Source organism: Thalassophryne amazonica, chromosome 1, assembly GCF_902500255.1.
Source record: "Thalassophryne amazonica chromosome 1, fThaAma1.1, whole genome shotgun sequence".
NCBI lineage: Eukaryota > Metazoa > Chordata > Actinopteri > Batrachoidiformes > Batrachoididae > Thalassophryne > Thalassophryne amazonica.
This window is the reverse complement of record NC_047103.1, coordinates 139,807,577-139,832,805: the sequence shown is the minus strand read 5'-3', so window position 1 is coordinate 139,832,805 and position 25,229 is coordinate 139,807,577. Positions and strand designations below refer to the sequence as shown.

General features: G+C 40.6%; 1 protein-coding gene across 1 annotated transcript; it reads left to right on the top strand.

Annotated features, from left to right (window-relative positions):
• Nucleotides 1-2,574: 2,574 nt before the first annotated feature.
• On the top strand, nt 2,575-21,955 carry LOC117514943 (male-specific lethal 3 homolog). The gene is given in 16 exon segments (XM_034175515.1): nt 2,575-2,797; nt 8,832-8,914; nt 9,107-9,202; nt 9,478-9,572; nt 9,652-9,749; nt 9,953-10,081; nt 10,228-10,385; nt 11,218-11,376; nt 11,532-11,773; nt 11,958-12,047; nt 14,772-14,810; nt 14,813-14,880; nt 16,125-16,224; nt 16,316-16,371; nt 16,373-16,401; nt 20,330-21,955. Coding segments are annotated over 16 exon segments (1,686 nt in total). The 5' UTR covers nt 2,575-2,653; the 3' UTR covers nt 20,430-21,955.
• The last annotated feature ends 3,274 nt before the right edge of the window (nt 21,956-25,229 follow it).

Here is a 25,229-nt window from a genome sequence, read left to right as displayed (position 1 = left end):
GGCTCAGTGGGGACGTGTTCATTAGTCTGTATGTGTATTTACTCCAAATTAAGCCAAACATCACAATTGACAGAGTCACTTGTGAAGGTTGGAGAATTCCCATTTGAATTAAATGGCAAAAACTTAATTACAGAATATTGTCTATGACATTTACACTGTGTGGTGCATCTTTATAACCAGCAAAGTTAAAAACAAAAGTGACGTGTTTGAACCCATAAAGTGTTAAAGAGGAGCATGGGTGGTGTGTGCCAAAAGAAGCCTGAACATGCCATTGTCTTCGAGTCTAAACCAGCTAGGCCAACAGGCTATCCTATGTTCGGGTGTTCATAAAATCATATTTTTTGGGACTGCATGGTGGTTGACGTAAGGGTTTGGTTTGGTGTGGGCATTAAAAAATATGAGCCGCTTATTTTTCTCAGTGCATTAAAGAGACCTAACGGTTCAGGCTACGGATATCTAATAAAAGTGCTAAATCCGTTAGCATACAACATTAATTACAACAGGAATTTCAATCAGTCTGAATACTATGGCACACACACATCTACAGACAATTAAAAGTTTCCAATCCACCGAACCTGCATGTTTTTGGGAGGAAGCTGGAGCACCCGGAGAGAACCTATGCAAACAAGGGGAGAACATGCAAACTTCACACAGAAAGGCCACAGGTGGGAATTGAGCCCATGACCTTCTCACTGCGAGGCAACAGTGCTAACCACTAAGCCAACGTGCTGCCTCGAATGACCATACAAATACAACCCCTGGCAAAAATTATGGAATCACCGGCCTCGGAGGATGTTCATTCAGTTGTTTAATTTTGTAGAAAAAAAAAGCAGATCACAGACATGACACAAAACTAAAGTCATTTCAAATGGCAACTTTCTGGCTTTAAGAAACACTATAAGAAATCAGGAAAAAAATTTGTGGCAGTCAGTAATGGTTACTTTTTTAGACCAAGCAGAGGGAAAAAAATATGGAATCACCCTGTAAATTTTCATCCCCAAAACTAACACCTGCATCAATCAGATCTGCTCGTTAGTCTGCATCTAAAAAAGGAGTGATCACACCTTGGAGAGCTGTTGCACCAAGTGGACTGACATGAATCATGGCTCCAACATGAGAGATGTCAATTGAAACAAAGGAGAGGATTATCAAACTCTTAAAAGAGGGTAAATCATCACGCAATGTTGCAAAAGATGTTGGTTGTTCACAGTCAGCTGTGTCTAAACTCTGGACCAAATACAAACAACATGGGATGGTTGTTAAAGGCAAACATACTGGTAGACCAAGGAAGACATCAAGCGTCAAGACAAAAAACTTAAAGCACTATGTCTCAAAAATCGAAAATGCACAAAAATCGAAAATGCACAACAAAACGAATGAGGAACGAATGGGAGGAAACTGGAGTCAACGTCTGTGACTGAACTGTAAGAAACCGCCTAAAGGAAATGGGATTTACATACAAAAAAGCTAAACGAAAGCCATCATTAACACCTAAACAGAAAAAAACAAGGTTACAATGGGCTAAGGAAAAGCAATCGTGGACTGTGGATGACTGGATGAAAGTCATATTCAGTGATCAATCTCGAATCTGCACTGGGCAAGGTGATGATGCTGGAACTTTTGTTTGGTGCCTTTCCAATGAGATTTATAAAGATGACTGCCTGAAGAGAACATGTAAATTTCCACAGTCATTGATGATATGGGGCTGCATGTCAGGTAAAGGCACTGGGGAGATGGCTGTCATTACATCATCAATAAATGCACAAGTTTACGTTGATATTTTGGGACACTTTCTTATCCCATCAATTGAAAGGATGTTTGGGATGATGAAATAATTTTTCAAGATGATAATGCATCTTGCCATATAGAGCAAAAACTGTGAAAACATTCCTTGCAGAAAGACACATAGAGTCAATGTCATGGCCTGCAAATAGTCCGGATCTTAATCCAGTTGAAAATCTTTGGTGGAAGTTGAAGAAAATGGTCCATGACAAGACTCCAACCTGCAAAGCTGATCTGGCAACAGCAATCAGAGAAAGTTGGAGCCAGATTGATGAAGAGTACTGTTTGTTACTCATTAAGTCCATGCCTCAGAGACTGCAAGCTGTTATAAAAGCCAGAGGTGGTGCAACAAAATACTAGTGATGTGTTGGAGCGTTCTTTTGTTTTTCATGATTCCATAATTTTTTCCTCAGAACTGAGTGATTCCATATTTTTTTTCCCTCTGCTTGGTCTAAAAAAGTAACCGTTACTGACTGCCACAATTTTTTTCCTGATTTCTTAAAGTGTTTCTTAAAGCCAGAAAGTTGCCATTTGAAATGACTTTAGTTTTGTGTCATGTCTGTGATCTGCTTTTTTTTCTACAAAATTAAACAACTGAATGAACATCCTCCGAGGCCGGTGATTATATAATTTTTGCCAGGGGTTGTATATCAAAATAAAAATTCATTTCAATGTGTCTATGAAAGCTGCAAAAATTACAAGGATCCCTGAATGCATCACGGGAAAGCGTGATGACGCTCGTCCCTGGTGTCGCGCCGTAAATTCCACCAAACAGCGCCATCTTTCTGCAGACTGTGGATTTTCCTTTTCTTTTTGTTTTTTTATGGAAGACCCCTCCAGCGTTTGGCGAGGAACGGGTTAAAGAGTTTGCATGGTCCTGATTGATGCTTCCTCTTCCACACGGCGCCATGAACAAATGAATTCGCGAGGAATTAAATATCACTTTCACAAAGGAGAAAAAGTTCTGTGTTTTGAACCCGATCCTACCAAGGCTAAAGTGTTGTATGACGCTAAGGTACGTCTTTCCCGTGCGCGTATTTAAATGTCTTTTTTCTTTTTTTTTGCCTCAAAGTGGGTAATTTAACGTGCGTTAGCAGTATTGTTTGTGCAAAATGCGGGTTTGCTTGCGTGTTGTGAAGGCCTCACAGTTAGCCGAGCGCTTTAACGCTTGTTGTTCGAGTGCGATTGATTTTATTGTGTTGTAACTGTGCTTAGTCTTTATTTAGCGATCACTGCAGGAGTGATTCCATTTGAAATAAGGCTGTTTTATGAACCAGCGCAATCAGAACTTTTACAAAATCGCAGACTTTTAAACTCAACGTTATGTTATTAGTCGAATACGCTGTTTTGCCGCTGTTGTGGCGTAATAAACGCACCGACACGTTGGTGCGGCAGCGAGCTACCGCTAATTTAGTATCTGTTATCACACTAAAAAGAACCTTTTATGTACTGTTTCAGTGGACTATGAGTGTGTTATCACGTTATAACCGTAATATTTAGCTGGCCACCCGCAGTTATCTCCGTTAGATTCAAGATTAGACTTGCTAACAAGCGATAGCTACCTGCTAGCGGAACACTTTCGTTGGGTGCATAGACATGAATAATGACTAGAGTGGACAGGCGGCTCATATCCGCAATATTTTCGTCCGCCATATTGGAAGAGGGAGAAGGTAAGTGTGAGTGGGCGAGTGACAGAGATCTGGACCTCGCTCCACTCGCAGCGTCCTGAATAAATGATTAGATGAATAGTGTTATCTGGGGTGACTGGTAGGTGCATTTCCTGTGCATCAACTACTGTGAAGCCAAACGCAAAATAAAATGACTAACTGCAAGAAAAAGTTGTGCAGTTTTCAATAGAAATGGTCCGACAAAGTCTAATGATGGGCCGGGGTCCGTACAGAGCAGGATCTGGGTCCAAATCCAGGCCGCACCCCACTTTTTGGTCCTACATGGTGGTGAATTTCATGGATCTGGAGAATTCATGAACCTCCAGCAGATAAAAAAAAAAAAAAAAATCAAATCTTTACTTGAAATCAAAACTGATTCACCAATTATTTAGCATGTATTTTATAATCTTATATCCAGTCCATAGGAAATTATTCAATGTTTGCTAAACCACAATTTATTTATTTTTTTCCTGATGAGAATGTCAGAATCCTTTATTTAAATTAAGTAATATTTCAAGAGCAGGTGACTGAGAAAATCAGCCATGAGGGCCCAAAACATGGAAAGTGACATCTCACCGATTTCAATGAAATTTGGTGTATGAACAGTACAAAATATTTTAACATATCCTTCGGTGGTTGCCATGGTAACCAGTCTTTTAGGCTAAAATGTGCCATTTATAGATGTGAAACAAATAGCGAAATAGGCATTCTTCAGAGCAGAGTAAATGTGAGAAAATTCGATGTCAGACAAACTTTTACCACATAAATATCAAGCATCTCTCCTTGTCAGAAATGTTCATTGTTTTGTCAAAGAAGTCAATAATTTGGAAATTACAATTTATTTATGTGGACATGAATTTGCTATGCAATAAAAGCAAAAAAAAAAAAAATGCTGTGTAATGTAATGTATGTTGTCACTATGCGGACCATACCTGGGGTCTATCGTTCAGCGAGTACAAGGACAAGCATTTAATCTTACCATATATGTAAAAAAAAAAAAAAAAAAAAAATCCAGTTGCATCACAGGGAATACTTGTCAGGAGGCCAAGCAGAATTTCGAATTTACTGCCATTTCTTGTGTGCTCTGCAGTCAGATTTGCATGCAAACAGTTCATCAATATTTTATCAGTGCGTGTTTGTCATTCTGGTGGGAAATGTCACAGCTGCTAGACCAGCTCGAGGATTTAAACTTGATGAAGTAAGTTTGTTTTTATGTTTTCAAGTTAACTAATTTCTTGACAAGACAGCTTTGTAATGTCTCAAGTTGTCATGTTATGTAAATACTGATCATGCTCATGATGGAATTGAGTTTTGTTGCTGAACCCATTCATTCAATCATTGAGTGATTGAGATTCAATGTCAACAGCAAATGAAGGTATGAATGAATGGCACATTGACGCAAATATTTGCACAAAAACAAAAATGTCTGTTTGAACATTAAATATCTTGTCTTTGTGGTGTATTTAATTGAATCTAGGTTGAAAAAGGATTTGGCAAATCATTGTATTCTGTTTTTATTTACATTTTTACACAACGTCCCCAACTTTGTTGGAATTGGGTTGTATCAACTTGGTCTGCAGTGGTCACTCTTTCGATATGATAAAATAAAGGGTGCATGGATAATCCACACATATGCAAAGGTCACATCAATTTTACACTTTTTAATGCTTTCACGGAATTTCCCATCACTTGAAAATAAAGTCACATTCATGTGAAACATATAGGCACTTACTATTAAAGGAAACAACTTTAAATATTTGCATGGTCTACAGGGGTCACACTTTAAATGAGATATGATGATAAGGTCTATAGACGATCCGCAAATATGCATGGATCCGGTATATTTGACCATTTTCACCCCAATCTCAGTTACTTAAAAAAAGGGTCACATCTTCTAAACCGTGATACCACTTTACATAGAAGGCAACAATTTTTAATTGTACACCTGTGATCTACGGGAGGATATTTTTAAATGTCATGATGAGAAGGGTATCGTTATAATCTGAAGATGGATAGGTGTCAACTAAACTTTGCAGTTTTTGTTCTTTTTGCTGTGTTTGAAAATTGGAACAATTTGTACTTTTCACAGATTCACCCAGCATCTGATGCGATTGGATTTTATTTAATAAATGTCAAGCTGAGATGTCCCTCTTCAAAATATAAATAGATAAAATAGCCAGTCATGGTCCACATAGTGACAGTAGACAGAGCAATATTGCAAATATTTAGTTTTTCCACATTTCTGAAATAGGAGGTAACTTCAGCATAAAAGACCAAAATCAATATGCATATTGGGACACAAAAGATCAAGGGAGTAACCATACACCTTGGATCTACTTTGGTAACCCCGAGTGAAAACAAGGGAGCAGCCGAAGAGACTTACTATATATATTCCTTAGGGGTGTCAGAAAAAATCGATTCACGTCCGAATCGCGATACTTATTTATTACGATTCTGAATCGATCCAAAATGTCCAAGAATCGATTTTTTAAAAGCATTTTTTAAACATAATCTTGCTTACTCGCTGCGTGTACTGTTTGTCAGGCAACGGCTTCTGTACTACAGGGTCACCGCGAGGGTGGGGGTGGTCCGGCGTGCTTCAAACACGTGCGCTTCAGAGACACACAGGAATGACTCATGATGTTTTGGTGGCTTTGGGAGCGGTTGGGAAGTGGGCTTGCCGCTTCTGAGGAGCAGCGAATCAAAGAGCCACGAGCCAAATCGAACCATTGCTTCAGTGATTCACGCTTTAAACTGGAGTTGCGCTGCAGAAACGGTTGATTACACGGTCCAAAATGATATCGTAACGGGCCGTAACGCCTGTTACGATAGCTCGCTAGCTGGCGCGAGGCTAGTGTGACGTGTCTCCGCCTGTGAGTGCTTTGTGACGGTGGAGGAGCTCAGCAGCACCCGCTGCTCGGTAGGGACAGAAACTGCGATAGAAGTCAGTCTCCAAACACAAGCAGCTACAAAAAAACACCAGAAATAGAAGCTTGACTTGTCGCTAGTCGTTTTTAACAAAGAAAATGCCGCTAAGAGGATTAGGAAAGTCTCCGTTTCAACTCAGAAAAGAATGAAAATGCTCCCACGGATGTTTACACCAAAAGATCGCTGATTCGCTCATTTCGCTGTCAATCAAAAGGATTCAGGCTAAGACAGATCATCCAATCATCATGCAGAAGCTGGGCGTCCGGGCCAGCCGAGGCCAGCCCACTGCTCCATAGACCCCCAGACACGCTGAGCGTCCGATGGGCGGGACAAAGCCTTTATCCAATGACTCGTCTCGTTTCGCTGCATGCTTTGTTTCGCTAAAGCACTGTGAAGCTGCGAGAGTAGCTTAGCATGGCGGACGAAGAGCTAATTCAGCCAGCACCGTCTTTGCTGAATGCAAACGTTTGGGCGCATTTTTGATTTTATTATTTGCTGCGTAAGAAGGAGCTTGACATGACTTATGCAGTGTGCAGAATCTGCAAAAGGAAAGTCAAGTACTTCGGAAACATTTCAAATCCGCAAGCCCACATGCTACGCTATCATCCGGAGCTAAAAGGAGCGGAGCAGCATTATCTGCCGACTACTGACGAGTGCTTCGCTAACCTGCCAGCCAACTCCGAACGAGCAAAGCAGATAAGTAAATTTACATCTAGAATCACTTGATTAACCTTATAAAGCTGCATTTTCTTAAACGTAAACATTTTTTTAAGTAATATAACTATTTCTCAGAGCTCTTTGAATCGAAAATCGATTCTGAATCGAATCGTCACCCCAAGAATCGGAATCGAATTGAATCGTGAGTAGTTGTACAATTCACATCCCTAATATTCCTTTTGGAGTAGATTTGTCAAATGTCAAGGAAAATATGGTCTGAAAAACACCTTAAAAGAATCTTATCTACACCAAAAGTGTGACAAGCTCATGTCAAGCAATGCTTCTTCTCCAGTTCTTCATGGATTTCAATGGGCAACACAGTTGATTAGTGGTTAGCACTGTTGCCTCACAGCAAGAAGCTCACAGGATCGATTCCCACCTGTGGTCTCTGTGTGGAGCTTGCATGTTCTCCAAGTGCTTGCATGGGTCCCTCCGGGTGCTCCGGCTTCCAACCACATCCAAAGATACTTGGAAAGACAGATTGGAAACTTTAAAATTGACCATAGGTGTGTGTGTGTGCGCAGGTATCAATATGTTTGTATGTGGCCCTGCGACTGACTGCCATTCTGTCCAGGGTTTGCCCCGCCTCACACCCTATGACTGCTGGGATAGGCTCCAGCCTCCCCCCAAGACCCTTAATTTGAGTAAACGATTGAAGATGAGTGAGTGATGGTGGGTTTTGTGAGTTTCACCTGATAGGCATGAGAATTTTCAGGATTTTTCCTGTATTCCACATTTTTTGGACATTCTAGGCAAAGCATTCCTTACTTTTTTCAAGCATCTGATTGGCTGTCAAAATAAGGCTTAAAATAGGTCTAATTTTGCCTAAAACTCAGGAGCTCCTACAGTGGGCCCCAGACCCCCGGCCAACTTAAATTCAGGATGTATCATTCCTGGTCCTGATTTGAGTGCTGTTCACAATTATTCCTCGTATTTTCAAATTTTGAATTTGGGGACACTTTTTTTTTTGGTGAAAATGGTGAAATTCACCCAAAATGGCCCCCCTCGCCCTTCAGTTCGTGTGATTCAGCTAAACACTGTTCATAATTCTTCCATTTCTAATTCTGAAATTTTGAATTTTGTGAACAATATAGAATTTTGGTGGTGAAAACACTGAAATTCACCCAAAATCAGGGGATGTTCCCAAATTGCATGGATGTAGAGGAAAATTGTGTGCCACACTAAACACAGCATTGAAGAAAATCTACACATTGTCGTATAGATTTTGGAAGAGAACCTCAATTACCAGCAGTAATTTTGACAGCAGTGTGCAAATTACTGTCCCCCAAAACAGTTTACACACTGCTGTAATCAGCTCCCCTGGTAGTTGAGTTTTCATTCAAAAACTGTCTACACAATAGTGTAAATGCTAAAAATTACTCTTTGAAAATTTGCAGTTATTGGGAAAGAATGTTATTTACCAGTATGTCATAATTTTCTTCAACTGCACAATGTGGGGAAATAATTTGGAGAATAAAACTGGATGAGCTTTGCCTCTTTGACACTCTGCTTTGTAAATGTCAACAACCAAGAAGTTGAGATGGATGACTGAAAGCATATTGTTCAGCACAGTATTGTGATTGGTTGGTATGAATGACATCATAATGAAGTTATATGATGAAGTCATACACAGTCTAAAACACCATTAGACGTGTTTTTTTTTTTTTTATATCATCGTGTGTAGAGTACGTACTCGCTCACTGATGTCTTTCATTATTTTTGCTTTCAACCCAACAGGTCATTGATGTCTTGATAGGTACAGACGAACATGGAAAGAGGGTCCCAAAGTACCTGATTCACTTTAATGGTTGGAACAGGAGGTAATTATAATTACCCCGCTTTAGTTAACGTGAGATAAATTGCACTCCATGTTGTGTTTATTGACATCACTTTGTAAGTAGATAGTAATTTCTACCAGATGGGTTTCTAACTAGTTTTTCATTTTGTGTATTGATGCAGCCGTCACATTGACATGATTCCGAGCTAAATGATTGTTGTCTTTATGTGAGTAGTTGGGATCGCTGGGCTGCAGAGGATCATGTCCTAAGGGACACCGAGGAAAACCGTAAATTGCAACGTAAGCTGGCGCACAAAGCTTTAAGTCGCATGTAAGTTGTTACATCCTCATTACTTTTTAAAAATAATTGATTTTAGAGATAAATTTATTGCCAAGATTTGTCTCTTCAAAAATAGCGGTACTTTTCCAGAGGGTTGACGGATATGTTTTTTTTTTTTCAGCGTTGATACAGAGTCTTATTAATGTAGGAGATTGATCACCGATATTTGAAGCAGATATTTGTGTACAGTAGAAAAAATAAAATAAAAAATAAATCAATGACGCGGGACACTTTGAAATCTTGACTGTTTTGTGTCCTGACTGTAGGAAGAGAAAGGGATGGGTGAAGAGACGCCGTCGTCAGTCTGGTTCTAAATCTTCCCTGAAGACAATCCCAAAGGAAGACGACAGCGATGACGCCTGTGAGGAATCGTTCTCTCTCTTTGTGTTTTGGTTCCATCGTGGTTCAGCGGCTAAGCTTCTGTGTTTGTCTGTCTTCAGGTCTGATTTCATCTTCAGACAGCAGTGACGGGGACGATTCTGACGCTGAATCTTCAAACAGTGGGGACAGCACCTTCTCAGAGGACCTCAACAAAATGGTGACATGGATGCAGATAAAAGACAAAAACAAGCACAAGTTTTGTTATCAAGGCCAACTGTCAACAATTTTTAATTCTTCTTAATTTCCACAAACAGTGGCTTTGCCTTTAATCATTACTGGCATGAGTTTGAAAAGACTGTCCAATGTTCTCGTCCCGTTGATTTCTGCAGAAATATACCTGAAGGCCCCTTTTTGTTTCAGAGAGTTGAGCCAGAGATTAATGTGAAGCAGGAATGTGAGGAAAAGATTGTTCATGTTGATATCATCATCCCGGATGTCCTGAAGAAGAGGTTGGAGGATGACTGCTTTTACATCAACAAGAGGAAGAAGGTACACTGCTGACATTTAATGGCAAATGGGCAAAATAAAAGTTACAAGAAGAATACTTCGCCCTCCTGTATCTTTTTCAGGATACACATGACAGTTACTTCAAAGTGTTTTAGCGCATTTCATACAGAATGTTTTTCCTGCCTTAGCTGGTGATGGTTCCCTGTCAGACAAATGTGGTGCACATCCTGGAGTCCTACGTGAAGCACTTTGCCATAAACAAAGCATTCATGGCCAACGAGAGGTACCGGCGTCAGCAGATTGCCACGCAAAGCGGCAGCCCACAACAAGTCCCTCCGGAGAAGAAGTGAGGACGAGAACCACTCACCCAAGAGCAGAATGTGCCAGTCAGAACACGGGCTAAGTCTTAATAGCAAAGAACGTTAACCATAAAAATAATGTTGCGACAGATACAATAGAAGGGCTCCAGGGTACATTTTTATTATTTTCCCGCTAATAAAGAGCGGTATGAAAAGTGACAGTTTAAAGTTCTCCGTCACGTCTTTATGCAATTTTTCTGGATTAATTTGTCCCTCAGCGAGCTCTAATTTCTACAATCAACCTCCAAGGAAAAAGGTAAGGTGTACAGTTTCCTCCATGAATTGCGGGTCGTTTGAGCATCTGTAGTTTTTGACTCCATGTTGTAAAGTTGGCCATATTTACAGACTTTTCTGCCAAACGTATTTGATCAGTAATCAAAATGGAATCGTGTGCGCACTGCAGAACCTTTTAAAATATCACAGGAGAGGAAGGAGTGAAAACATAAGTGACAAATCATAGCCTTTTGCGGTGTCTGATTTAGCAGGTACACGTCAGACTGCGGGTCCCGTGTCTGAGCACGGTTTGAAATAAATAAATACCCACTTAAAAGACCGCCCACTTTTAATCATGGAAATATGGTACCCACTTTCCTCAAATCAGTGAGTGTCAGTGATGAACTTTCATTTTTACCTCTGGACACATCCAGACTGCTTTGTCCGGTACATGAGGGTGTTTTGTAATGGAAATGCATTGTGGTTGGATAGGACGTTTTGTCCGATGTGAGCGAAAATCCGCTATACAGAATCCATTACATACGTGTTTATTACATGGAAACCATACAAAAGCTGTTTTTTTTTTTTTTTTTTTATCCATTTCAGTGAGGAGCTGTGTAAAGAGATGGTCGATGGCCTGAGGATCACATTTGACTTCACCTTACCCATGATCCTGCTCTACCCCTCTGAACAGGCTCAGTTCAAAAAGGTCAGCTCCTCCAGGCTCTTCTTCGCCATCAATGAAGCGTCTCCCTGGTCCAACAAGTGAGTGCGCCAGCGGCAGTGTCTTCATACGCACTCTCTCTATCCCACTTTTGACTGTTATCGTAAAATTTACAGTGACAGAAGACAGCTGGTGGAATCTCATATCGATTTTGTCGTTTACCTTAATCCCTTCGGTTCCTCATTTGGCTTTGAAGCATCCAGCGAGAACGCAGCCCAAGTCCACTGGGCCAGAACCCCCCCACGCCACAGTCGACAGACAGCCAACCGGCACTGAGCGACATCTCCTGTACCACACCGACCACCTCGGCCCCAACCCCGAAGCGTCGACGCCACCCCGACATGGACTGTATCTCCTTCCAGTCCCAGTCACAGTCACTTCGCCGCTCCACCAGGAACTCCTCAGGGGGAGACCGCTTAGCTGAAGGAAGCAGCGGGGGTAATCACAAGTTATATGATGCGATTAACACTTGAATATCTTTTAACATTCTGAAAGTGATTTTTCGGTCAGTACAGATTTAGTTGCATTTGTTCCACTTTGAGCTTCAGTTTAGTTTCTGCACTTGTGGATTTAAGGTGTTGCTTGTTTTTCCTCTTACACTGCAATGCCTATAATTGTCCAGGTGGTGGCAGCGCTACGGCGTCCCCTCAGCTCAAACGGCGCGCAGTGGACAGCTCGGCTCAGCCAAAGTTCTTCCTCAACCTGGAGAGGAGTAAGCTGACGATTTTTTTTTTTTTTTTTTTTTTAAATCAAACACTTCACATCTATGTTTTAAAGCTGTAGCATTCTGAGTTAGGTTACACTAAGGCCCGTCATAAATACCTACTTTTGTTAGAAGATACAGTATATTTTCCTAGAAATAACTACAATAAACAGCATTATTGTCACTTTAAAATGGTTTTATCCCACTAATAATGCAAGTACACCCTTTCAAAAACCAATGAACTGTTATAAATATTCAGACCTCAGAATTAGTGTAGAAAATATGTAAATTCTTTTTCTTTCTTTTCTTTATTTATTTCATTCGTAAAATAAAAACAAATACACAAGAGTAATTACAATTCCCAAATTACCATGAATGAAAAGGAGCAGAAAGAAGTAATAACTTATGACATCTGCCCCCATCATACACAAGAAAATATAACAGTTCCATCGAACTTTAACAGCCATATGGCTTTTTTTAAGACACAATCCTTATAAACAAACAAATAATCAAAATAAGTAAAATCATGCAGCTAAAATCAATAAAATGGGCTCTAGAGGGATATAGAATTCTACCCATGTGTGTCTGTCATGCTTTCTATTATAATTTGAAGAACTTTTTCTGTTTTTCATCAAATTTGAATGTCCTAAACAGGGCTGTGAAAACTCCACGGGGTTCCGTGGATTTCATCGTGAGGAGGTGGGGTGTTAGTGATGTACTCTTTAATCGTGAACATCACTGAGTTTTTAAAATGCTTATCGCAAAGCGTTCTCTTTTTTTACGACATCGTGTAAGTTTTACAAGTCCGCGGACACTGATCTGTGTGTTACACATACAAATCAGTTTCCTTGGATCCGCGGAGTTTCGTGGAGGAAAAATGCCACTCAAAGCGTAGCTGTTACGACAGTTGTTGTAAAGCAGGACTGGTTGGTTGCTGCGGCGACACTGTGTGGCTCCTGTACAGCGTTTAAGCTAAATGTAGCATGTGGATGTCCCAAACTTTTAGAGCTCTCAAGTTTTTAAAAGAATATTTGTGCAGCATGTCTATGTCACGGACCGACGTCACACAGAGAGAAGATGGCGAGAAAGCCAGTTTGAAAAAGTCTTATAAGGACAAGAATCTGTGGAATTATCGCTGGCTTCATCAACATACCTGAAAGATAAAAGAAACGGGAAAAGTGAACTGTGCCCTCTCAGGAAACATGGTAAGAATTTTTCTCTTCCTGGAAAATAAACATTCTGCTGTTCAAACAGGATTTTAGACAAGATTATGTGACTTTTTGCAGTGTGCAGTTTTACAGACATTTTTAAACTTGTCTTTCAAAGTCTGCTCTGGGTGTCTCTGTGAGTGTCCTTGCTGTGGTTAAACTAAAAACACAGCTTCAGAGCCGCAACACATAACAGCAAACACCAATCCCCCCCCCCCCCCCCCCCCCAAAAAAAAGGGCCTAAAATCACTTTGAGGATGGCTTGATGTAAAATATGCTCATAAACCTCTCAATCAGGTCAACCTTTCCACATAAATACACAAATTGTTGATTGTTCCTGCTCACCAGGGGCGAATCCAGACAGGGAGTGTTGTGGAGGGACGTACCCTCCACAACACCTCTTGAATAAAGGTCCACTACTATTACTACTCAATGTTTAACAGCTGAAATGTTTAAATCAGTGTAGTTCTGGGCTAAGTTTAATTGATGAGTCATATAAAAATAAGTTTAGTTCATTTAACTTTTCTCCATAACTAAAGTGGGATGTGAAGCAATATCTTTTTATAATGTAATGTCTAAGCTCAGCATTACCTGGTGTGTTTGGGCTTCCAGCTTTAAAATCAGGTCAGTTAGGATGAGGGAAGCCAAAAATATGAAAAATGATTCCAGCTCTTGTTGTTACTGATCTTATCAGATAGACATGTAGGTTGTGATACCAATTTTGGTTCAAGGCAAGGAAAAGGTGAAATTGTGCAAAATAAAATACAAATACAACACATTAAGCAGGGCAACTAAATTTGGGGGGGTCGGGGTGAGAAAATAGTCAGTCATTAAAAACCCCTCCAGAATGCATCCCTGGACATAAAACAATTCAGGGCCTAGAGCAGCCCCCAGACCCCCAGCTGACACAGGCCCACTTTCACCAAAAAACAACCATTTTCCCCCTTTTCAGATCCTGGTTACAGGCCTGAGATTTTAATTGGTATTGAATGAAGTAAAACCTGTAGAAAAGCTGTCTCTAAAATGTGTTTATCGTGAAGTATTTAAATAATGTACAGGTTGAAGTCTTTCTATAATATGACAGCTGCATTAGAAAAGAGCAGCAGTGTTTAGTGAGTGAAATATAATCTTGTTCAGCAGGAGAACAGTTTGCTCGCTCAGTACGAGTGTCCCTTTGTGTTTGTAGAGAAGCTGTATTTAGATGAGACGAGCTCTACTTCACACTTACCCAAGGAAGTATAACTGTCCGAACTAAATTGGTTTGCTACCCAATGAGGTTGGTTATGGAATAATGCATTCTTATTGTAACAATCAGTTTGATCCAGGAGGTGGCGCTGTGTTACTTCTGTTCTCCCACACTGAACCTCTTGTCCAAGATCTGCACTGTCCTAAAGGAATAATTTGCTCTCTGATCATGTTTTTGTTACTTTGTCTTAGCAGTCATGTAAGGCCATTTAATTTTTTTTTTTTTCCAGGCCTACGTTCACCTCGGGGTTTTTTTTTTTCCTTGTCCTTTTTTACCCAGAAACCCCAGTGCACAGTGGCTCTTCTTCTCCGTTACCCTTGACCCGAGCAAAGAGAGAAGTGGACCTTTCTACGGCTTGGAGAGTCGTCGAAACAACGAGCTGAATGAGGTGATGAACGTGTTATGAGCTGCTTGTTGAAGGACACGTAAATGTGGAAATGTCCTGCTTCATTTCACCGAGAGAATTTAAGTGACCTGCATGAATTTAGTTTTTCAAAACAAAGAATAATCTGCTTACTGGTGAACATTTAAAGTGCAACTCACATGAAATTTATTTTCCCCAGACAGTCAAAAAAAAAAAAAAAACTACACAGGCATGCAAAGAGAAATATAAATATTCATATATGGGTACAGGCACGAGATTTGAGTAAATATTCATATATATTTTATTTATATCCTTTGAAAGCTGTCTTTTTTAATCACTGTTGAAATAATATAGCAGAGAGAAAGTAGCACAAAGGAAATTTGCCTGATTATTTTTTTTTTTTTCTATTAGTCTGTCAGTATCAGCTTCAGGGACACAACTGATTCAGACGGTGAACAATCCAGGGGTCGTAACATGATCAGATTCAAGGATTGGGGGGTGCGAGGGGAGATTCCCTACTTTTATATTATCACCATATTGACTGGACTATAAGGCCTTGCTCAGACTGACAGAAAAATCCGATTTATGAGCATCATCAACTTGAATCTGATTTCATGCTGCAAGTCTGAACAGTGCACAAGATCCTTTTCTCCAATTCCATTTCAAGCCTCATTCATAGGTAGTTTGAAATGTGATTGAAAAACACATTTTTGCAAATCCTTTTTTTTTTTTTTTTTTTTTTTTTTTTTTTTTGTCTGAACGCACAGATTGTATTCTGTTTTGCTACATCTCTGACATTTCACATCACGTACAAAGAGAACCTCCTTGAGCTTAACATGGTGAGGGCTGATGACAGTTGCACTTGTCAAGAGGGGGCAAAATAGCAAATTTGCATTGCAAGTCAGTGATTTTTGAAACATATTTCACAAGAATTCAAGAAAAACATTTTCTAATAATCTGGAAACACTGTTCAGGTCAAGAATGTTAAGCAGTTTCCAAATACTTATGGACCTGAGTGCATATTAATGCAAAGTGGGATGGAGGGTTGCCGAGCAACCATACTGTCAGAGGCAAAGCAGTCCTGCAAAATCTGACATCTGGACATCATTTGGGTACTAGTACTCCATCAGTATACAATTAGCTATCATTAGGCTGATCCCGACAGTCTGCATACGTTACGATAAATTCTGACGTACTGAGTTGTGAGATTTGTGCGGGGTGGGTGCCTGAGTAAGCTCTACTTGTTATTCTGTTTGGTTTGTGACTAGGTCCTGAGCTGGAAACTGACTCCTGATAACTACCCTCTTAAAGACCAGCCTCCCCCGCCTTCCTACCTCTACGGATCACAGCACCTCCTGCGGCTTTTTGGTACGCTCCTCTGATGACATTGCTTTGATTTAATTGGACTTCAGCAGTTGGTGACATTTCTGTTTCCATTCCTCTGCTCACTGTCTCGCAGTGAAGCTTCCTGAAATTCTGGGAAAGATGCAGCTCCCCGAGAGGAATCTCCGAGCTCCTCGTCAAACATTTGGAACTCTTTCTCAGGTGTGTTCAAATTCAAGGCAGTTGACTTTTACATAAAGGTGACCACCACCCCACCCACACACAATGCAAGAAATAGACTAAGACCATTGAAATCAATGGTGCAAAGAAAGAAATGGATTTTGGGAGTGAGTAATGTGATATGAGCGCCGGCCCTCTGTGTACAGCTTGTAGAGTCTTCGAGTTGTCGTTGGCTTCCTCACCAAAAGAACTCGGGCATAAAATTTGAAATCTCTCTCACAACGTAAATGGATTTTGCTGTCCGGTGGATAGAAGCCGTGCGACTATGGACCATTTCCTCAGAGTAAATCATTAAAGCTGCAGCGCTGCCTTGAATTAACAGTACATTAAATGAGAAGCATTTTCAGTTCTGATGAACCACACTAATAACTTATTTGGTTCATTAACCAACGTTTGACCTGCTTGATTGTAGTTGCCAACGTTCAGCTGCAAAAGGTGACAGTGAGAGCGGGCGGAGCACCCATCGCAGCAGCGCAAGCTAAAAGCAGACAATTGCATTGATGAAAAGAGATTCGGGTCAGACGTCAACGCCACGAGGAAAGAGTAAAGAAATGAGAACGAGGAGGGGGGAGGGGGGAGAAAGCATGTGTTAGAGGGAGGGAGATGAGTGTTACACAAGAGCGGGAGTCTAATCTTTAAATCTCCCGCGTGATCTTCATCCGGTCCCAAACCGGGGGGGATTTAAGGTTGCTGGTTCTATAATCAAACACACGCAGTACTTCCTTCTGCCACAGGGCAGTGCTGTGGAGTGCCAAAGTTAATTATGTAATGTGAAGAAGAGCCAAAGTTTTCCCTCCTGTGCCACCAAAATAAACAGGGTCTCAGTGCCAGCTGCTATAAAAATAAGGAGGGGGGGGGTAATCCACCTGACGACTTCCATCTTTTTAGCTATTGTTTTCCTGATGGATGGACAGCAAAGAGCCGGCGTTACATGTCCATAACCCAACGTGAACTCGAAGGGCTCCTTTTCAGTAGCACATCATCCTGCAGTGTGATCAGAGACTCAAGGGAATGGTGTGGGGGGGTGGGAGGCATGTCTTTTTCAAAAAAAAATTCACTCTCGAGGTCCCGTCCTGTTAATCACTGGCATGCATCGCTTTAATGCAAAGACAAACGTGCTTAAAAGTAAATTATCATTTCATGTTCCGTCTCTCTGCAGCCATGATTAATTATGCTTGTTAAAATTTTGACACGTTACTCCTGAAGCGGGGTTGATCTTGCTCGAAAGAGAAAACCCAACCAATTGGATGCTGTATCTGATTCAGGAGGCAGAAGAGCCGCACGGGATGTTGGACGCAAATAACATGCTCTTATGAGCTTTTGGGAAAGGCTTCGTGCCGCAAGCTCTGAAAACGCAGTCATGGCAGACTGTGACGAGCGAGCCAAAACCCGCTGAGGTCGGGAAGGGACTGACCTTTTATACTAAAGTGATGATGTGAGAGTGTGTGCACGCTGTGCCACATTCTGATGTGTGTGTCTAAATTAGGTGTAAAGATTGAGAAACGGAAATTCGTGGTGCTGAGCACTGCAACTAAATTATTTTTGAAATTGATTATTCCAGCCTTTCCCAAAAAAGAACAATGCAGGGCCCACTTGGAAATCTAAAAATCTTTTGGAGCCAACCCAAACCTTTAATAGCAATTTTGACATTACTAATCGATACTATTCCAGATATATAGATATGGGCGATAGATGCCATTGATGTGAAGACATAAAAACTCCTCACAATGCACAGAGGTTTCCACCCAAAGTCCAGCACCCTGAGGCTCTGAGTAACGCAAGGAGGGAGGGCGAGGACTAGTGTGTGTCAGAGCCACAATCCAGGATGAGATGAAGAGCATCCAAGAATACATCAGAAAATTGGCCCCACAAGATCAGCTGCCGCAAGAATGTCTCAGGCAGCTGAAAACAGATGATAAGGAACAAGAAGAGGAGATATCACAGAAGACTGAGCTCCTCCATGGGATGTACCATTGACAGATGGAGGAAGTGGCCATCAACAGATGGAGGAAGTGACTGACATCAAGAAGACCTACCAGTGATCATGGTAGCACAAGGAGAAGCCCTAAGCACCAGATCTATAGAGGCAGAAGTCCACTACAGTCAAAAGGACCCAAGTTGTAGGCTGTGCAAATACTGTATCCCCCAGAGACAGTCAGCACACATTAGCGGGATCCAGCTGCAAGCTGGGACAGCAGACACTGAGAGGCAAAGCTAAGTGTCAAGAATTGTGTGCAGGAACATCTGTGCCACATACGGATTAGAAGTCGCAAAGTCCCGATGGGAGATGCCACCAAAGGAGCTAAGGTCCTGTGAGACTTCAAATTCGAGACAGACAAGCAGCTGCTGGACAACCAACCAGATATAGTGGTGGTTGACAAAGGTGGAAAAAAATAAAAAACTGCAGTTGTGATTGATGTGGAAATCCCAGCTGACAGCAACATCAGAAAGGAGCACAAGAAAAATAGAGAATTAAGTACCAAGAGCTGAAGGAACAGCTGGAGCAAATGTGGAAGGTAAAGTCCAAAGTAGTCCCAATGGTAATAGGAGCACTGGGAGCTATAACCCCCAAAGTGGAAGAGTGAATCCAGCAGATTCCAGGCATCGGAGGTCTCTGTCCAGAAGAGTGCAGTCTTAGAAACAGCAAAGACACTGAACTGAAACCTCAAACTCCCTGACCTCTGTTGGAGGCCACTTACTTCAATTAAGGGTCACAAAACAACAACAACCACCAAATAATTTATGTAATTTTAATCTTTATTGCAAAATTGAAAAAGCCTTTAAATTTAATTGCTGGATTAATTTACCAGTTTTTTTTCTTTTTTTTTCAATGAAGCTGATGTTTTTTTTTAATTAGTCTGATTATTTCTGACTAGTCAAGTTCTTTGATTAATGTACCAATAAATCATAACCATAATTTTTTAAAATAACTTTTAACCTTGCATCAAAGTATGTTGTCAAAAAAACATAAAAAAAAAAACATATACCTGATATAAATGTACCAAAAATTTTAAAAATGCAGTCATTGGAAAAACGCAGTGTGGAAGAAAATGTTGTCCACAGGTTTGTTTCTTGCAGAAACACAAAAAGACAATTATTTTCATGGTCTTAATTCATTTCTGGATTCACCCATTCATTGTTTGGGCCATAAAATGATGAAAAATATTGATCAGTATTTCTCAAAGCCCAAATGACCCAAAGAGACTCCGTTTAACATCACAGGAGGAGGAAAGAAACCAGAACATCATATTTCACAATATGAAATCAATTTGGATATTAAAAAAAGACTCAAAATGATTAATTAATTCTTAAAGTAGTTGGTGATTAATTTAATGATTAGTATTGCAGCTCAGTTTATGACCACAATAAATCCAATAATTTGGCTGTTTGCTGTGTAGAAGTACATTTTGTGTGTGTGTTGGCTCTGAGGTGCGCCCCCTTTTGTTGTTGTTGTTGGTTCTCTCGTTTGTTATCTAAGTGTTCTTAAATTCTCCTCTGATGTGGACAGTTTATTTGCATTGAGATTAGGAAGGCCGGTGGAGCAAAGATGAGATGGCAAGATTTACAGGATTTGGCCGAGTAGCAGATACTAAGAAGATTCCAGATTAGTTTTCCCCGCTACTGATTAGATGGGAGGGGGGATTTTTCTCTCTTTGCCTCTGTCGGCTTCAGATGCTTGTTCTGGTGCTGAAAGCATCGGTGGTCTGCCAGTGGCGGTATGACGATGGATGAAGGGCAGGGAGTTCAGGATTTATCGGAATGAACCAGTTATCGTGGACTATTCACGTTGAAGAAACGCGGATATGAGATTGTAATCTCCGTTGATATTGTCGTCAAGGCAGCTTTCATTGTTTTTCTTGAATATTTAATGAGAACGTACCCACTGCATCCCCTCCTCTCTTTGTGTCAGGTTTCTGGCAGAGTTCCACGAGGATTTTTTTCCCGAGTCTGCATATGTGTCGGCGTCAGAGGCTCACTACAGCATGAAACAACCGAGGCCCATCTACTGAAGCAAACCGCCACTCCCGCCTGACCGTCATTGTCTGGATCCGATGGTGTTGTTTGCAAAAGCATAAAAAAAAAAAGCTTTCACGTATTTAGCCAGCTTTCCCAAATCTTTCTTTTCTACTTCTTCTCTGATCTGAAGCTGTGTTCACATTATTGCGGCAAAACCAATTCTTCACAAATCTCGTTTTTGGATTATGCACGTGTTGCCGTTTCATTCAGATATTGGTTAAATAAAATTGTGATACAGATACCTTTTGATAAATAAAGATTCCTAACATTTTGTTGTCAAACAGTAAAGACATAAATGTAATTGAGGCTTCATATTTTACATCTTAAAGATTAACCTTGTTTTAAATACTGTGAATTGAACAAGCGTACATGACACTGCTGTCAGTCGGATTGGCAGTCGCCATGTTGCATCACTGAGCATTTGCATAAAAATAATTCTCCCTGTAGAGGCATTCCATGCACGTCCAGCTGGGAGGAGACCCAGGACTAGGTGGAGAGATTATATCTCCACACTGCCCTGGGAACACCTCGGGATCCCCCAGTCAGAGGTGGTTAATGTGGCCCGGGAAAGGGAAGTTTGGGGTCCCCTGCTGGAGCGGTTGCCTCCGCGACCTGATCCGAGCCAGAATTCTCATCGAGTGACCACTTATTTGTTGTCGCTGTTAAACATCCACTCTGACTGAAAATGAATGGCCTGTGGTCACTTTGTCTCTCTTGCTCTCTTAGATAATGTGACCAAATGGTGATGGGGATCCCAGCCATGCTTGACAGCATTGTAAGCAGTGTCGTCGGAGTGCCTTCTGCTCGACAGGCTACATAATGACACCATTTCTAACTGCTAGTGTTTTTCTACATTGTTTATTTGGGAAAATAAGTTTTCCTATATGGGGGGGAAAAAAAATCATGCAGCTACCGATATGTTAATGGGAAGCTCATATCGGCTGGTATTATTGGCAAACTGATACAGCGGTTGGGCTCCAGTTACACAGTTGTCCAGTATGTTAGAAAATGGTTTGAAGTCTGACAAACACAGCGAATGTAGTCAAGAGAATAACATGACTGCAAATCAGAAGAATGTTACAGTTCTTGGGGTGGTGGGGTGAGGGGGTGTAGCTGTGCGTGGCGTAATGATATGAACACACCTTAACGTTACCTTTGCTCTTGTTGGCGTTTCCCATGAAACGAACCCTCTCTGCTTTGCTTCAATGTAAATGCTTCTGTGCAGAAATACGATGCCATTCTTACGGTCGTATTTGAGGCTACACGTGACACCACTCAAGACTTGAGGCTGCTTCCTGATGTGCATTCTGAATTGGACACACCTTCTCTCAGCTGTTTCTTTGTATCAAATAAGCGGCTGAGCAGCAACAGCTGCTCCACACAAACGTTTTCCCTTCATCGCTTCTGACTTGCTCTTTACAGCCTCAGATTTTGAACTTTCAGAGTCTGATATAGCAGTGGAATGTTGATTGAAAATATGTTTACTTTTATCTGCCAATCCATATTTTTTTTTGTTTTTCCACCTAACTCTTGTTGCACAGGTTCTTCTTGGTGAATGTCTGAAAAAAATTTTTTTTGTATATTCCTCACTGCAGCTTCGTTCTGAACACAGCGACTTCCAAAAAAAGAAAAAAAAAAACTGTAAAAATTGAAGTCTACTAACTCGGTCGATGGTTAGTTGCACACTGGACTTCAGAATTAATTTCGACCGGGTCAGTTTAATGAGATCCAGAACAGTTTCATACAGATTTAATTCACTGAGCTCTTGTGTAAATATAAAACTTTTTCTTTTATCATCAGGAGGTTAATTTGTGTATCATAACTAGACATTTATTGTATAGCCTGTTTTTCTTGGGGGGGGGGGGGGGTGTTTATCATTTGTTTTTTTTTTTGTTTTTTTGTTTTTTATACTGGATGAGAGCCAATGGTGAGAGTTGATGCACATCTGTTTTTAATTGTCTCTGCTGATGTCCATCAGCCCCTGATATGAAAAGGACACCCCTGAAGTTAAAATATGTTCAGAAATCATTGGACATTTTATAAAAAATTCTGATTATACATAAATTGTTCATAAAAGTTATTGAACAACAAAACATGCTTTTATGAAGTAAAATAAAATAGACATAAAATGTACACAGTGGGCCTCATGTATCAATGTTGCGCACTTGTGGCGTAAATTTACGGTGTAAACTTGAAATACACCAAAGTCGCCGTGACATATCAAGCAGTGTGCACCTGCCCATTTCTGGCGTACGCCTAACGTGACCTTGATAAATGCGGCGGGTGGAAACGATCGTAATTATAATTTTATAATTTTCATTTTACGACATGGAAGCCAGGAAGACGGCAATGAAAAAGAACACCAGTCACGACGCGTGCCAATAGAGCGCCAAAAGCGGCTGTTGTATCAATTGCTTTGTAGTATATAATCAATAAAGTGTTACAGTGGTCCCTCATTAATCGCTGGAGTTACGTTCTAAAAAATAGCCCGTAATACGCGAAACCGCGATGTAGTCAGCGTTATTTTTTACAATTAGACGTTTCAAAGCTGTAAAACCCCTCATTACACACTTTCTCAATCAGGCATGAACATTCTCTCACTTTTCTCTCGTGTGTAAACACTCTCAAAGTTCAAACCTTAGTAGGAAAATAATGCCAAACTGTTTCAGGCCCAAACATTTGTTTGAGAAATAAAAATAGAAAGTTTTCCTATAAATAATTATGATGGCATTTAGAACTAACAAATTAATTTTAACGATCAACGAATGAGGTCGAACGCATAAGAAATTATTAATAGTGACTGACCAGTATGTCACAGATTGCTCCTCTGCGTCTGACGCCGCGCCTTTTCCCACTCACATCTCGCTGTGTGTTTCTGTGTGACAAACACAGTTATGAGTAGTTGTTGGCGCTATTTTTTCTTCTGGGCGACAAGATTCTTATAAACAGATACACAGAACACTGTAAAAAAAAAAAAAAGGCATGCAAAATTGGACTAAATACTCCGCGAGACTCCGAGGCCACGACAGGTGAACGGCGTTATAGCGAGGGACCACTGTATTCTCTTTTCACATGTCAATAATTCTTGACGTGGATATTTGCTCGCTCAATTAATGAGACACGCCTAATCTTAGATTTCGTTATTTTTTTAAATGTATTTCTATATTTATTTTATTGTGACAACCGAATGGAGACGACAAAACCTGGTTGCAGCAGGCGAATTAAGGGAATGACGAAACTACAGTTATCAATTTCATAGTCTAAAACGATCACACCACATGAAGTTAAGCTCAGCCACCTCTCGACCTGGTGTATATTTTCAGCGCAGCGTACGCCAACGACCACATTGATAAATGCCAAGTAGCGCAGCCGTTTTGGCGTACACCCCATATACGCTCAAATATTGCCATACGCAACATTGATACATGAGGCCCACTGTATATGAATGCATTTTGTTCAACTTCACATTCTACTCTCTAAAAAATGAACCACTGTCTCAAAAAGAAAAAGTGATGTAACAATTTGCATAGATTTTTTTTTTTAAGTTAATTCAATTTAATGAGAGAAGTCATGTGGCATTAACTCAGTTGGAGTCATTTAAGAAAAAAAATCATCAATGGAAATGTTATATCAGTTATTTCCCATTGAGACAGCAGTTCCTTTTTTAGAGTGTAAATATGCAAAAGTATTTCTTTTGCATTCATTTCTGCACATATTTGAAATTCTGCACTTAAAATTTAAGAATGTCAATAACTCTGACCAACGCTATTAAAACATATATTGTTCATATTGCAATATATAACATGTTGGACTGTTAGATTATAGTTTCCTCTTTGTTGGCAAATCAGCTTTTTTTTAATGCTTGTTTTCTTCAGACATTTCTTGTTTGAAGGCCTCGTCTGAAACATGCCAACTATTCCCTTTTGTATGTGTTGTTCCTGCACACCGAGTTAGCACATTCACAATGAAAATTACACAGAAGCACATCATTTTATCTTTACTCCTGAAAGCATGAAAACAAAATGGATTTTAGGGCCCTGTCCCACTGACATTTAGGAGGATTTACGTATGGATTGCGCACAAAATTGGCTCATATTCGCTTAACATCTAATAATGCGTGAAACATGCTTGTATGAGTCAGTTGACACCCGCACACGTCCACAATTATCTGCAGAGGCACGTTTTTCCATTACCAGAATTTTTGAGCTGCACAAAATTTTTGCTGCGGATAACATCCGCCTTACATACTCCATACATACACAATCTATGCGCTGTATATTCGCCATCATCTGCTGATATCCGCAACTGACAGGGATTTGCGGCTTGGCAGTGGACTGGGACAGTGTGTAAAACAGATATTTTGCGTGCCCATCATGTCCACATCACGGACTAAAATAAGTTGTAGCGACTGCATACAGATTGGTCACGAATAAAGCGTTTTTATTACATCTGCTTTGCATCTGATTTGCGGCGGATGCAAATCAGATGCGCTGTGTTCACAGCTGGACACCGTTCTTAGTTCTACCGGCTGCCACGCGCTCTGCACTGGATGCTGCATATACAAGTATATAATTATTTTGTGGCGGGTTAATCATTTTATTGTGCAAATTGGCTGTTGAATCACAGGAAGCTGCAGCTGGGCCTAACAAGCTGCAGAAAGCATTTTGAGCAGTCTAAACAAGTAATTATTTGACTTGTTTACATTGTCAAGGCTTGATAAAACAGTTGCGTGTTTTTTTCCTTCTAGTCTGCAGCTGTCGTTCAGACGAGCTGCGCTCTGATGCGATCCGCTG